An 11,808-nucleotide genomic window follows, 5' to 3' on the forward strand; every position below is an offset into this window, starting at 1 on the left:
ACGGTCCCAAGGCATATTAACTAACAGGCTGGAGCAAACAATTAAATTATCACAACTCATAGGTTGTAATATGGCTTTTTTTCTGGCTTGGCTTCCCCAGTGATTTTACCCTCGCTCCCCTACTGTGTATAGTTGCAGGGTTAGAAGGTGGTGCAATTTAAAATGTCCACATGCCCCCTTTTTTTGTGACCAAAAATGTGCACTCCGCATTCTGACCTGCGAAAGGCAGCAATATGCATCACAGCGTCTAGTCTGCCGAAAATTCACACGAAGAAGGGGGTTTGTAGTTCTTCCTGTACATTACTTTCTTAGCAGCTAGCTACGTGGTTTTAGCAAGACAGTGGAATGCACGTCATGCTTCATATGAAAATGTTAAAGGACATTTTAAGTGTGTTTTGCACAATTTGTCTTGTCACCAAGTTTACCACTGCAGCCCAAGACGGCTCTAATGGGAAAAAGGACCAAGAGTGTTACAACTACGCTGGAGGACACGTCTACCCCGGAGAGGCTTTCCGTGTGCCCGTCTCTGATCATTCCTTGCACCTCAGCAAGGCAAAAAGTGGGTATTGTCCCCCTGCACGGTACTGTATTTGTACTTGGCAATCATATTGACTTAAATTATTTTAATAACGGGAGGATGTCTTACCCAACAATACAATGGTAACTACAAAGTTAGCTAACTAGTTTGCCTGCAGCCAATTAGATAGCTAACTTAGTAGTGTTGATTAATGTTAGCTAGACACCGTTCCAGTTATACTGCACATTTTCACAACTGAAGTTTGAATCAAATCGGTATTCGCGTTATTGTAATCTGCCAGATTTGACTTGTCGACCCAAATTCATAAATTGTAGCTAGTAGTACATTTGGACACGTCATGCCAAAAAACTTGGCTCCAACTGTAGCCTGCAGTTTTCTCGACCCTACGATTACGCTTGTTTACACTAAGCTGCACTGGGGTCAGAACGCCCGTCATGATTAGATTAAAGGCCCTGCTACACTATAGCCATTGGTGTGGCATTGCCATCAGTCGTTGAAGAAATGCTTCCTTTGAAATCAATGAAAGTTGCTTCTGCCAATGTTGAATTTGTGTTGTGTCATGTCCAATGGCAGCGCCCAAACTCAAGAATCAAGGTCCAATTCTCGATTGCTGACAAGTTCATTCTATCTTGTGAATTTAAATTATGAGAAGTACATTTGATTTTGTTTGCATATGGCCTTGGCTATACACCACTGATTATTTTACTAAGATCAGGGTGTCTGCTAGGTCTTTAAAGTCTTACATTCATGTATCTGATTTCAAGGCCTTAAGTATTAAAATGTCTTTAAATTTCAAAGTCTTAAAAAAAAGTGACGGAGATGACTACAGTGTTTCCGTTATATTGTGCCGCTGCTTAATTGTTTCCACCACGGAAAAAGATTGAACATCAAATAATGCTTCAGGTGCACTTTTAAGATGTTAGAGAGCAATCCACATGTATGCCTCCGTGTGTGCACGTCAAGTAAGTGTGAGAGTCGGCCGTTGCCAGAGGAGAGAGCAAGGAAGCCTATACAATTTGATAGACAACAATACTAGCTAGAGCTGGGACGATACACCGAAAGTTACCGACACTGACATTGCCCTCCTCTGACTGAATCATTTTGCTTATGTCGGTAAGTTCAGTGATTAGGCTACACAACGTTGCTGCTGGTTTCTTTTTGGTTCTAAAACCATTATTTGGTCAACACTAATATGCATTAACCTGCTTCCTGCAATGAAAACATCTGCCCTGTCCCTGTTTTGCTGGCTCTAATTACTCCTAGTCCCCCCTTTGCACACGGAGTGAAGCGCAAGCATACTGACAGTTGAGTAACATTTCAGAATTTTAATTGCGCGTCTCAGCTTTATGAGTATAACAATTTATTTCTGAACTTTCAATATAGAGGGAAAAAAATCACTTTACAAACACAGTATGTAGTTGAGATGATGCGTCAACGGAGCAGAATGCGCCATTTGCAGTGGTAACCTACGGTGCATTCAGAAAGTATTCATGCTCCGCTTTGTCAAGTTTTTTTTTTTTTGATTATTGCTAGATCAAGTCTTGCCATAGATTTTCAAGCAGATTTAAGTCAAAACTGTAACTCGGCCACTCCAGAACATTCTGTCTTGGTAAGCAACTCCAGTGTAGATTTGGCCTTGTGTTTTAGGTTATTGCCCTGCCGAAAGGCGAATTAATCTCCCAGTGGTGGAATGCAGACTGAACCAAGTTTTCCTCTAGGATTTTGCCTGTGCTTAGGTTTTTTTAACCTGAAACTCCACAGTCCATGACAAGTACAAACATACCCATAACATGATGCAGCCACCACTATGCTTGAAAATATGAAGATTGGTACTCAGTAATGTGTTGTATTGGATTTTCCCCAAATATAAAACTTTGTATTCAGGACAAAAATGTCATTGCTTTGACACATTTTCTTGCAGTATTACTTTAGTGCCTTGTTGCAAACAGCATGCATGTTTTGGAATATTTTGTACAGACTTCCTTTTCACTCTGTCAATTAAGTTAGTATTGTGGAGTAACTACAATGTTGTTGATCCATCCTTAGTTTTCTCCTATCACAGCCATTAAACTCTGTAACTGCCTCATGGTGAAATCCCTGAGCAGTTTCCTTCTTCTCCGGCAACTGATTTAGGAAGGATGCCTGTGTCTTTGTAGTGACTGGGTGTATTGATACACCATCCAAAGTGCAATGAATAACTTCACCATGCTCAAAGGAATATTCAATGTCTGCTTTATTTTATCTACCAATAGGTAGATTGAGTTAATTACCTGTATATGTGGGATACAGAGATGAGAGAGTCATTCAGAAAATCATTTTAAACACTATTGCACACAGTGTGTCCATGCAACTTATTATGTGACTGGTTAAGCATATTTTTACTCCTGAAGTTATTTAGGCTTTCCATGAAATAATTAATGTCTTACTTGTAAGTCTAGAGCCCTACTCAACCGCTCAGCTACCTTGCTTTGAAGTATAGCCATTTGATACCTTTTTTGGTTTTAGGCTAATGTTCAAATGGTACAGCATAATAGGTTAAGGAGAGCTGGGGGGGGGGGTACACTTTTTGTGTTCGAGCCCCAATCTTAACACACCAGATTTGACAAATCAACTACTTAACAGGACCTTGTTAAGCTGAGTCCGGTGTGTTTGAGCAGTGCTGGATCAAAAGCCTGCACACCCATTGGCCTAGCAGTCCAGATGGCGAGTTGACCATGTGTTTCATACAATAACAGTGCTGTATATTTGACTTTATTAAGTTATTTTTTCAGGGGTATCGCTATGGTGTTGATTATCATTATACTAAGCTGGTATTGATATCGAAGCCTAAATTCTGAAAACGTAGTTTGTGATCTGGCGCTGCAGTGTCTTAATCTAACCATGATTGTGTTACGACCCCAGTGCAGCTCAGTATAAACAAGCGGAATGGTAGGGTCAGAATATGCTGGCTACTCAACTACTGTCTCAAGGACCCAGACAGGAGGGCCCTAGCAATAACAGCTGCTGCACCATACAATCCCAATGGATGCATCTCAGTCAGTGTTATGTTAAGTGGCTTTCTTTATCTGCATTCATTTAAAATGGCAGGTGAAATTAAATTCTAGGCTGGTACCTTCCCTATCGCTTTCACATTTGTTGCATTTTCCAATCTGCAGAGGAGAGAAGATAAGGAGGCCACTTCCAGGATGCACCCCATGAGGTAGCCAGGTGTGCTCTATCCCAAGATGTACTGTTAAGGAGTGTAGGTGTAACAGTATTGCTTCCGTCCCTCTATGTTCGAACCAGACCCTCTGAACACATCAACAACTGTCACCCACGAAGCATCGTTACCTACAAAAGCCGCACCCCTTGCAGAGCAAGGGAAACAACTACTTCAAGGTTTCAGAGTGTATGACGTCACAAAATAAACTACTAGCGCTTACCACTAACTAGCTAGCCATTTCACATTGGTTACATGGGCAAGCCTACTCCATTAACATCCAAGGACCAAAAATGTTCTGAGGTAAACTCAAATCAAATGTATTTATATAGCCCTTCGTACATCAGCTGATATCTCAAAGTGCTGTACAGAAACCCAGCCTAAAACCCCAAACAGCAAGCAATGCAGGTGTAGAAGCACGGTGGCTAGGAAAAACTCCCTAGAAAGGCCAAAACCTAGGAAGAAACCTAGAGAGGAACCAGGCTATGTGGGGTGGCCAGTCCTCTTCTGGCTGTGCCGGGTGGACTGACTCTGGCAGCCAAACCAGCCAAATACGATACGGTTATAGAAACATAAAAAGCCCTCTACTTTCACATCACATTAAAATAATTTTACTAATGCAAAATATACACTTACTGTTTTAACAGTGCAGCCGACAGTACTTCTCAGTTACAACACTTTTCTGGCGTTTGGGGACGCTAACGTTAGATGGCTAGGCTAATTAGAACAAGTGGTCGCCTCTCTTCCGTAAACAGTATAACAGTAAATATGGCGGTGTGGGGGTTGTAATTTTACCTTTTTTTGTTTTATGAAAAATCTTTCTCGATTTAGCCGCAATGGAAGTAAACTTCCAAAGGTTTCCAAAACCGTATTGCAAGCAAGGATTATTGACGTAGAGGGAGCCCTCTTTGGTGAACGAAAGCTGTGTGTGCCCCAAGCCTGCCCTGAGCCATAGGCCTACCTGCACACTGCTCACCAACTATGAACAAATACTATTCATTGTTGACCAAGCACACTAAATAATGGTGTGTTGGTATGAGCAATATTTGGGATACACAGCAGGAAGTCTGTTCTGATTGGGTTTTCCCTAAAATGTGATCAGCAAATAACTTGTGTTTTTGTTATTTCTTCTTTTTGCAGTTTCAAAGCCTGCACCTTACTTTGAGGGATCAGCTGTCATCGATGGTAAGTTTAAGGAGCTCAAACTGTCGGACTACAAAGGGAAATACCTAGTCTTCTTCTTCTACCCCCTGGACTTGTGAGTACTATCTCTTACTGACCTTCATCCTAAAACAATCCCTTTTTTATAGTGTTCTTTGCTACTGGCATACAATGTTTGTTTGTTTATTTGACTTTGTTATACGTATTTCGGACATCATTTATTATTTTTAAAGGGCAATGTTTTATATGATCCCCCCTTTCAAACAGTCCCATTTTTACCACTTGTATGCACATTTTACAGGCTACATCCCGTTGCGCAGCCGGCGGATGTCTATTTGAATAAATCCATTGACTATATACCATCACAAAGAAATCCATTATTATTATTATTATTATAAGTTTCGGCAGATCTTAAGAAACATTAAGATACTAAGAAAATGTATTTTAATAGAATAGCATATTTTGAGTTTTATGTTACTCGTCTGTGCAGCCTAGGCTATAGGCTATGGCTGCACCATGCAAATTAAATCAATAGTTCATTAAACAAACAAGACACAATTACATTCCCCTGCCCAGATCAGTCAACACAACATTTTATAGTAAGAATAAAATATAAATAATATTTTTTCCCAAACAACTTGAGTGTTGCGGGAACATGTGGACCCGCTGTTAATCAATTTAAGAAAGTGATCTTCTGAAACCGAGCCCATGCCCTCATCGCTTTTAAGTGCTTTAGAAACCCTAGAATTTGCTCTTTCCGATCGTGTATTAAAATCAAATGTCTGACCTAGATGAACGTGATTTAAAAAATGTATTTTAATGGCATTTTTGCTTAAAGATTGCAGATCCACATGTAATATTTTTTTTCCTACCCTCTCCATATTATGCACATTGATAGCTTGCTAGCAAATGTACTTGAACTGATAAAAAAAAAAAAAAAAGATTTATATTAGCACTAGGCAATTATCTAAATAATTGGAGCTAAACATGCAAGGAGAAATGACTGGTGAAATTAATCAAGCAACAGAAATGTAAATTATTTATTAGAATCCCCATTAGATGTTGCTCACACAGCAGCTACTCTTCCTTGGGTCCACACACATGATAGACTGAACATTAATGTACAAGAACAGCTTAAGGACCGAACTACATGCATTTAAATGGAAAGAACACATGCAATTAAAGCATTGTCCCAATGCCTGGAAAAAATGTTACTGCTGGGTTTTCAGAGCTGTTGGCAAACTGGGTTTGTTATTGGTTTCCCCTTTCAGATATAAAGAAAAGGCAGTATAACGACGGTATGGTAAAGATTGCAGGATTTTGTCTGGGTATTAAAGTGATTTTAGTAATGTACCAGGATGAATAAATATAAAATAGCAATCCAAATCATCGGATTTTAATTGGGAGATTCAGGGAAAGAGAGAAATTATTAGTAGTGTATTGTAAAATCTAAACTGTAGTAACTGTTATACAGATTTTTGCTGTATTTTAGAACCAGTGACTTAATGAAAATCCAGTATGCTTTGGTAAAGTAATAATGTTGTTGGCTGTGTGTTATTCTGATGACACTAACTCTGTGTACCTGCAGCACGTTTGTCTGCCCGACTGAGATTATTGCGTTCAGTGATCGTGTGCACGAGTTCCGTGCCATCAATGCTGAGGTTGTTGCCTGCTCTGTCGACTCACAATTCACACATCTGGCATGGTAAGATTACAAGCATCACACCCCTCTTCAGAGGTGCTTGGACTTTAATTTCAGAGTTGTTTTTTTTTCTCCCTCCGGCTTTGTTGTTAACAGGATCAACACACCCAGGAAGCAGGGGGGACTCGGACCAATGAAAATCCCTCTGCTGTCTGACCTCACACACCAGATTTCCAAAGACTATGGAGTCTTCCTGGAGGATGCAGGACACACACTCAGGTACAGTATACACTTGCTCACGGGGGTAGAAGCCACTTCAAAAGAAGATTACTAGTACTACTACCATTTTTTTGTTTTTAAATGGTACAACAAAACACCTTAACTCTTATAAGTTCATGAGGTTTAAAGTAATGCGGTTTGAAACTGAACCGAACCGAACTTCTCATTGTTTTAATTGTCTCCCTCAGGGGCCTGTTCATCATCGATGACAAGGGCGTCCTGAGGCAGATCACCATGAATGACCTCCCTGTGGGGCGCTCTGTAGACGAGACCCTGCGGCTTGTCCAAGCCTTCCAGTATACTGACAAACACGGCGAAGGTACGGTTCACGCCTCCAAATTCAGTCTCACCACATAACATTCTCAGATAATACAGCTAAACACGTAATTATCTGTGGTTGCTATGGATGGTCTTTTTACATTATTTATTTTTTTACAGTTTGTGTGAATTAAAAAATATTATTTTTTTGCAGTGTGCCCAGCAGGATGGAAGCCAGGCAGTGACACAGTAAGTTTCATACTGTGTGTGGTTAAAGGGGCAATCAGCAGTTGCTACATCAATTTGTACCCATTTGATTCTTGAAGAATAACTTCTAAATGCCTCATGAGCTTAGTCCAACTGTCATACCCTATCAGAACCTGAAAATAGGAGCTTGTTTTATTCCAATGTTTGTAAACCAACACTATATAGCCTCAACATGGTTAAAACTATAACCATGGATGGTCAATCCTTGCATCACCTTGGCTCTGTCGATGAGTTTGAGTAGTTACATTTCTCCAGCCGCGTCCCTCCATCTTTTTACCGAAACAGGGTCGGGGGAATACGCTTTATTATTGTTTCAACTGCTGACTGCCGCTTTAAGTGAGTGCATGCATGAGATTATATTTATCTCCACCCGGCACAGCCAGAAGAAGACTGGCCACCCCTCAGAGCCTGGTTCCTCTCTAGGTTTCTTCCTAGGTTCCTGCCTTTCGAATGAGTTTTTCCTAGCCACCGTGCTTCTGCATTGCTTGCTGTTTGGGGTTATAGGCCGGGTTTCTGTATAAACACTTTATGACATCTGCTGACGTAAAAAGGGCTTTAAAAAGACCTTTGATTTGATAGGATTTTCTTAGACAATTGCTTGTGCACTAATTCAATGTATTGCTCTTCACAGATAATCCCAGACCCAGCGGGCAAACTAAAGTACTTTGACAAGCTGAACTGACCCTCCCCTCTAATAAACACTTTGGTTTAAGCTCAGAATAAAAACAGTTTTGATAATCTGGTGTCTGTTTTTGTTTTTAGCAATGTTTAGCCATATTTGGCTAATCTAATTCAATCTCATCTAGCGATCTGAGTAAACTAGTGACCTTTTGAGATGAGAAACAGGACAGGAACTACGACAACCGTATAATGTCTCTTAGAAATGTCTGACATTCTGACACACCAGAACAGAGAAGTCTATAAACTTGTTGCTTGAGAGTTTACGCACATAGGGGAAACATATAACATAAAAGGTGCAGGCATGAAAAAGTACAGTACCTTCAGAAAGTGTCCACCCAGTCACTACAAAGATACAGGTGTCCTTCCTAACTCTGTTGCTGGAGAGGAAGAACACCACTCAGGTATTCACCATGAGGCCAATTGTGAGTTTAAGACTGTTACAGAGTTGAATGGCTGTGATAGAAAACTGAGGCTGGATCAACAACATAAGTTACGTCAAAAACGTTACAAAAACAACCTAATTGACAGTGGAAAGAAGGAAGCCTGTACAGAACACAAAATATTCCAAAACAAGCATGCTGTTTGCAACAAGGTAATACTGCAAAAATGTGGCAAAGCAATTCACTTTTAGTCCTGAATGCAAAGTGTTATGTTTAAGGCAAATCCAATACAACACATTACTGAGTACCACTGTCCATATTGTCAAGCATATTGGTGTCTGCATCATGTTATGGGTATGCTTGTAATTGTTAAGAACTGGGGAGTTTTCAGGATTAAAAAAAAGAAATGAATGGAGCACAGTCAAAATCCTGTAGGAAAACCTGGTTCAGTCTGCTTTCCACCAGACACTGGGGATGAATTCACCTTTCAACAGGACAATAACCTAAAACACAAGGCCAACTCTACACTGAAGTTGCTTACCAAGAAGACAGTGAATGGCCAAATTACAGTTTTGACTTAAATCTACTTGAAAATCTATGGCAAGATCTGAAAATTATTCTAGCAAGGATCAACAACCAATTTGACAGAGCTTGAAGCATTTTTTAAAAGAATAATGGGAAAATGTTGCACAATCCAGGTGTGGAAAGCTCTTAGAGACTTACCCAGAAAGACTGTAGTCGCTGCCAAAGGTGCTTCAACAAACTATTGACTCGGGTGTGAATACTTATGTACACTGAACAAAAATATCAACGCAACAAGTAAAGTGCTAGTCCCATATTTCATGAGTTTAAATAAAATGTTTCTCTCAAATGCATTTGTGCACAAATTTGTTTACGTCCCTGTTAGTGACCATTTTATCCTTTGTCAAGATAATCCATCCACCTGACAAGTGTGGAATATCAAGAAGCTGATTAAACAGCATGATCATTACACAGGTGCACTTTGTGCTGGGGACAATAAAAGGCCACTAAAATGTGCAGTTTTGTCACAACACAATGCCACAGATGTCTCAAGTATTGAGGGAGTGTGCAATTGGTATGCTGACTGCAGGAATGTCTACCAGAGCGGTTGCTAGAGAATTGAATGTTCATTTCTCTATCAAATGCCGCCTCCGTCATTTTAGATAATTTGGCAGTCCATGGTGGAGAGTTTGGAATCTGATTGATTGATTGCTTGTGTGGACAGGTGTCTTTTATACAGGTAACAAACGGAGATTAGGAGCACTTCCTTTAAGAGTGTGCTCCTAATCTCAGCTCGTTACCTGTATAAAAGACACCTGGGAGCCAGAAATCTTTCTGATTGAGAGGAGGTCAAATACTTATTTCCCTCATTAAAATGCAAATCAATTTATAACATTTTTGACATGCGTTTTTCTGGATTTTTGTGTTATTCTGTCTCTCACTGTTCAAATAAACCTACCATTAAAATTATAGACGGATCATTTCTTTGTCAGTAGGCAAACATACAAAATCAGCAGGGGATCAAATACTTTTTTCCCTCACTGTATCTTTGAAATTGTTGCATGTTGCGTTTGTTTTTGTTCAGAATAAATTAGATATTTCTTTATTTAATTTTCAATACATTTGCTAAAATGTTTTCACTTTGTCATGATGGGGAATTTCTTTCTAGATAGGTGAGAAAAAAATGTTACTTATCCATTTTTAATTCAGGCTGTAACAACAATATGTGGAATGAGTCAAGGGTATGAATACTTTCTGAAAGCTCTGTAGGGAATATTCAATTCAAATTTATTTATATAGCCCTTCGTACATCAGCTGATATCTCAAAGTGCTGTACAGAAAACCAGCCTAAAACCCCAAACAGCAAGCAATGCAGGTGTAGAAGCACGGTGGCTAGGAAAAACTCCCTAGAAAGGCCAAAACCTAGGAAGAAACCTAGAGAGGAACCAGGCTATGTGGGGTGGCCAATCCTCTTCTGGCTGTGCCGGGTAGAGATTATAATAGAACATGGCCAAGATGTTCAAATGTTCATGAATGTCCAGCATGGTCCAAAAATAATAAGGCAGAACAGTTGAAACTGGAGCAGCAGCACGGCCAGGTGGACTGGGGACAGCAAGGAGTCATCATGTCAGGTAGTCCTGAGGCATGGCCATAGGGCTCAGGTCTTCCGAGAGAGAGAAAGAAAGAGAGAATTAGAGAGAGCACACTTAAATCCACACAGGACACCGAATAGGACAGGAGAAGTACTCCAGATATAACAAACTGACCCTAGCCCCCCGACACATAAACTACTGCAGCATGAATACTGGAGGCTGAGACAGGAGGGGTCAGGAGACACTGTGGCCCCATCCGAGGACACCCCCGGACAGGGCCAAACAGGAAGGATATAACCCCACCCACTTTGCCAAAGCACAGCCCCCACACCACTAGAGGGATATCTTCAACCACCAACTTACCATCCTGAGACAAGGCCGAGTATAGCCCACAAAGATCTCCGCCACGGCACAACCCAAGGGGGGGGCGCCAACCCAGACAGGAAGATCACATCAGTGACTCAACCCACTCAAGTGACGCACCCCTCCTAGGGACGGTATGAAAGAGCCCCAGTAAGCCAGTGACTCAGCCCCTGTAATAGGGTTAGAGGCAGAGAATCCCAGTGGAAAGAGGGGAACCGGCCAGGCAGAGACAGTAAGGGCGGTTCGTTGCTCCAGAGCCTTTCCGTTCACCTTCCCACTCCTGGGCCAGACTACACTCAATCATATGACCCACTGAAGAGATGAGTCTTCAGTAAAGACTTAAAGGTTGAGACCGAGTTTGCGTCTCTTACATGGGTAGGCAGACCATTCCAGAAAAATGGAGCTCTATAGGAGAAAGCCCTGCCTCCAGCTGTTTGCTTAGAAATTCTAGGGACAATTAGGAGGCCTGCGTCTTGTGACGTACGTGTAGGTATGTACGGCAGGACCAAATCGGAAAGATAGGTAGGAGCAAGCCCATGTAATGCTTTGTAGGTTAGCAGTAAAACCTTGAAATCAGCCCTTGCCTTGACAGGAAGCCAATGTAGGGAGACTAGCACTGGAGTAGTAATATGATCACATTTTTTTGGTTCTAGTCAGGATTCTAGCAGCCGTATTTAGCACTAACTGAAGTTTATTTAGTGCTTTATCCGGGTAGCTGGAAAGTAGAGCATTGCAGTAGTCTAACCTAGAAGTGACAAAAGCATGGATGAATTTTTCTGCATAATTTTTGGACAGAAAGTTTCTGATTTTTGCAATGTTACGTAGATGGAAAAAAGCTGTCCTTGAAATGGTCTTGATATGTTCTTCAAAAGAGAGATCAGGGTCCAGAGTAACGCCGAGGTCCTTCACAGTTTTATTTGAAACGA

General features: G+C 40.9%; 1 protein-coding gene across 2 annotated transcripts; it reads left to right on the plus strand.

Annotated features, from left to right (window-relative positions):
* The first annotated feature begins 237 nt into the window (after window positions 1–237).
* On the plus strand, window positions 238–8,079 carry LOC139418609 (peroxiredoxin 4). 2 transcript variants are annotated; one of them, XM_071168208.1, is made up of 7 exons: window positions 238–559; window positions 4,878–4,995; window positions 6,487–6,603; window positions 6,697–6,819; window positions 7,008–7,138; window positions 7,292–7,326; window positions 7,976–8,079. In XM_071168208.1, exons 1-7 carry the CDS (start codon window positions 346–348, stop codon window positions 8,024–8,026), a joined length of 789 nt encoding a protein of 262 aa, XP_071024309.1. In that variant the 5' UTR covers window positions 238–345; the 3' UTR covers window positions 8,027–8,079. The 2 variants fall into 2 exon arrangements, with proteins under 2 accessions (XP_071024309.1, XP_071024310.1); XM_071168209.1 differs by having other exon boundaries at window positions 264–581.
* The last annotated feature ends 3,729 nt before the right edge of the window (window positions 8,080–11,808 follow it).

Source organism: Oncorhynchus clarkii, chromosome 10 (genome assembly GCF_045791955.1).
Source record: "Oncorhynchus clarkii lewisi isolate Uvic-CL-2024 chromosome 10, UVic_Ocla_1.0, whole genome shotgun sequence".
Lineage (NCBI taxonomy): Eukaryota > Metazoa > Chordata > Actinopteri > Salmoniformes > Salmonidae > Oncorhynchus > Oncorhynchus clarkii.

Coding starts and splice junctions, on each gene's coding strand:
- LOC139418609 (XM_071168208.1), top strand. CDS start 346: ATGCACGTCATGCTTCATATGAAAATGTTAAAGGACATTTTAAGTGTG. Junction 560..4,877: donor GCACCTCAGCAAGGCAAAAA/GTGGGTATTGTC, acceptor TTCTTTTTGCAG/TTTCAAAGCCTGCACCTTAC. Junction 4,996..6,486: donor TTCTTCTACCCCCTGGACTT/GTGAGTACTATC, acceptor GTGTACCTGCAG/CACGTTTGTCTGCCCGACTG.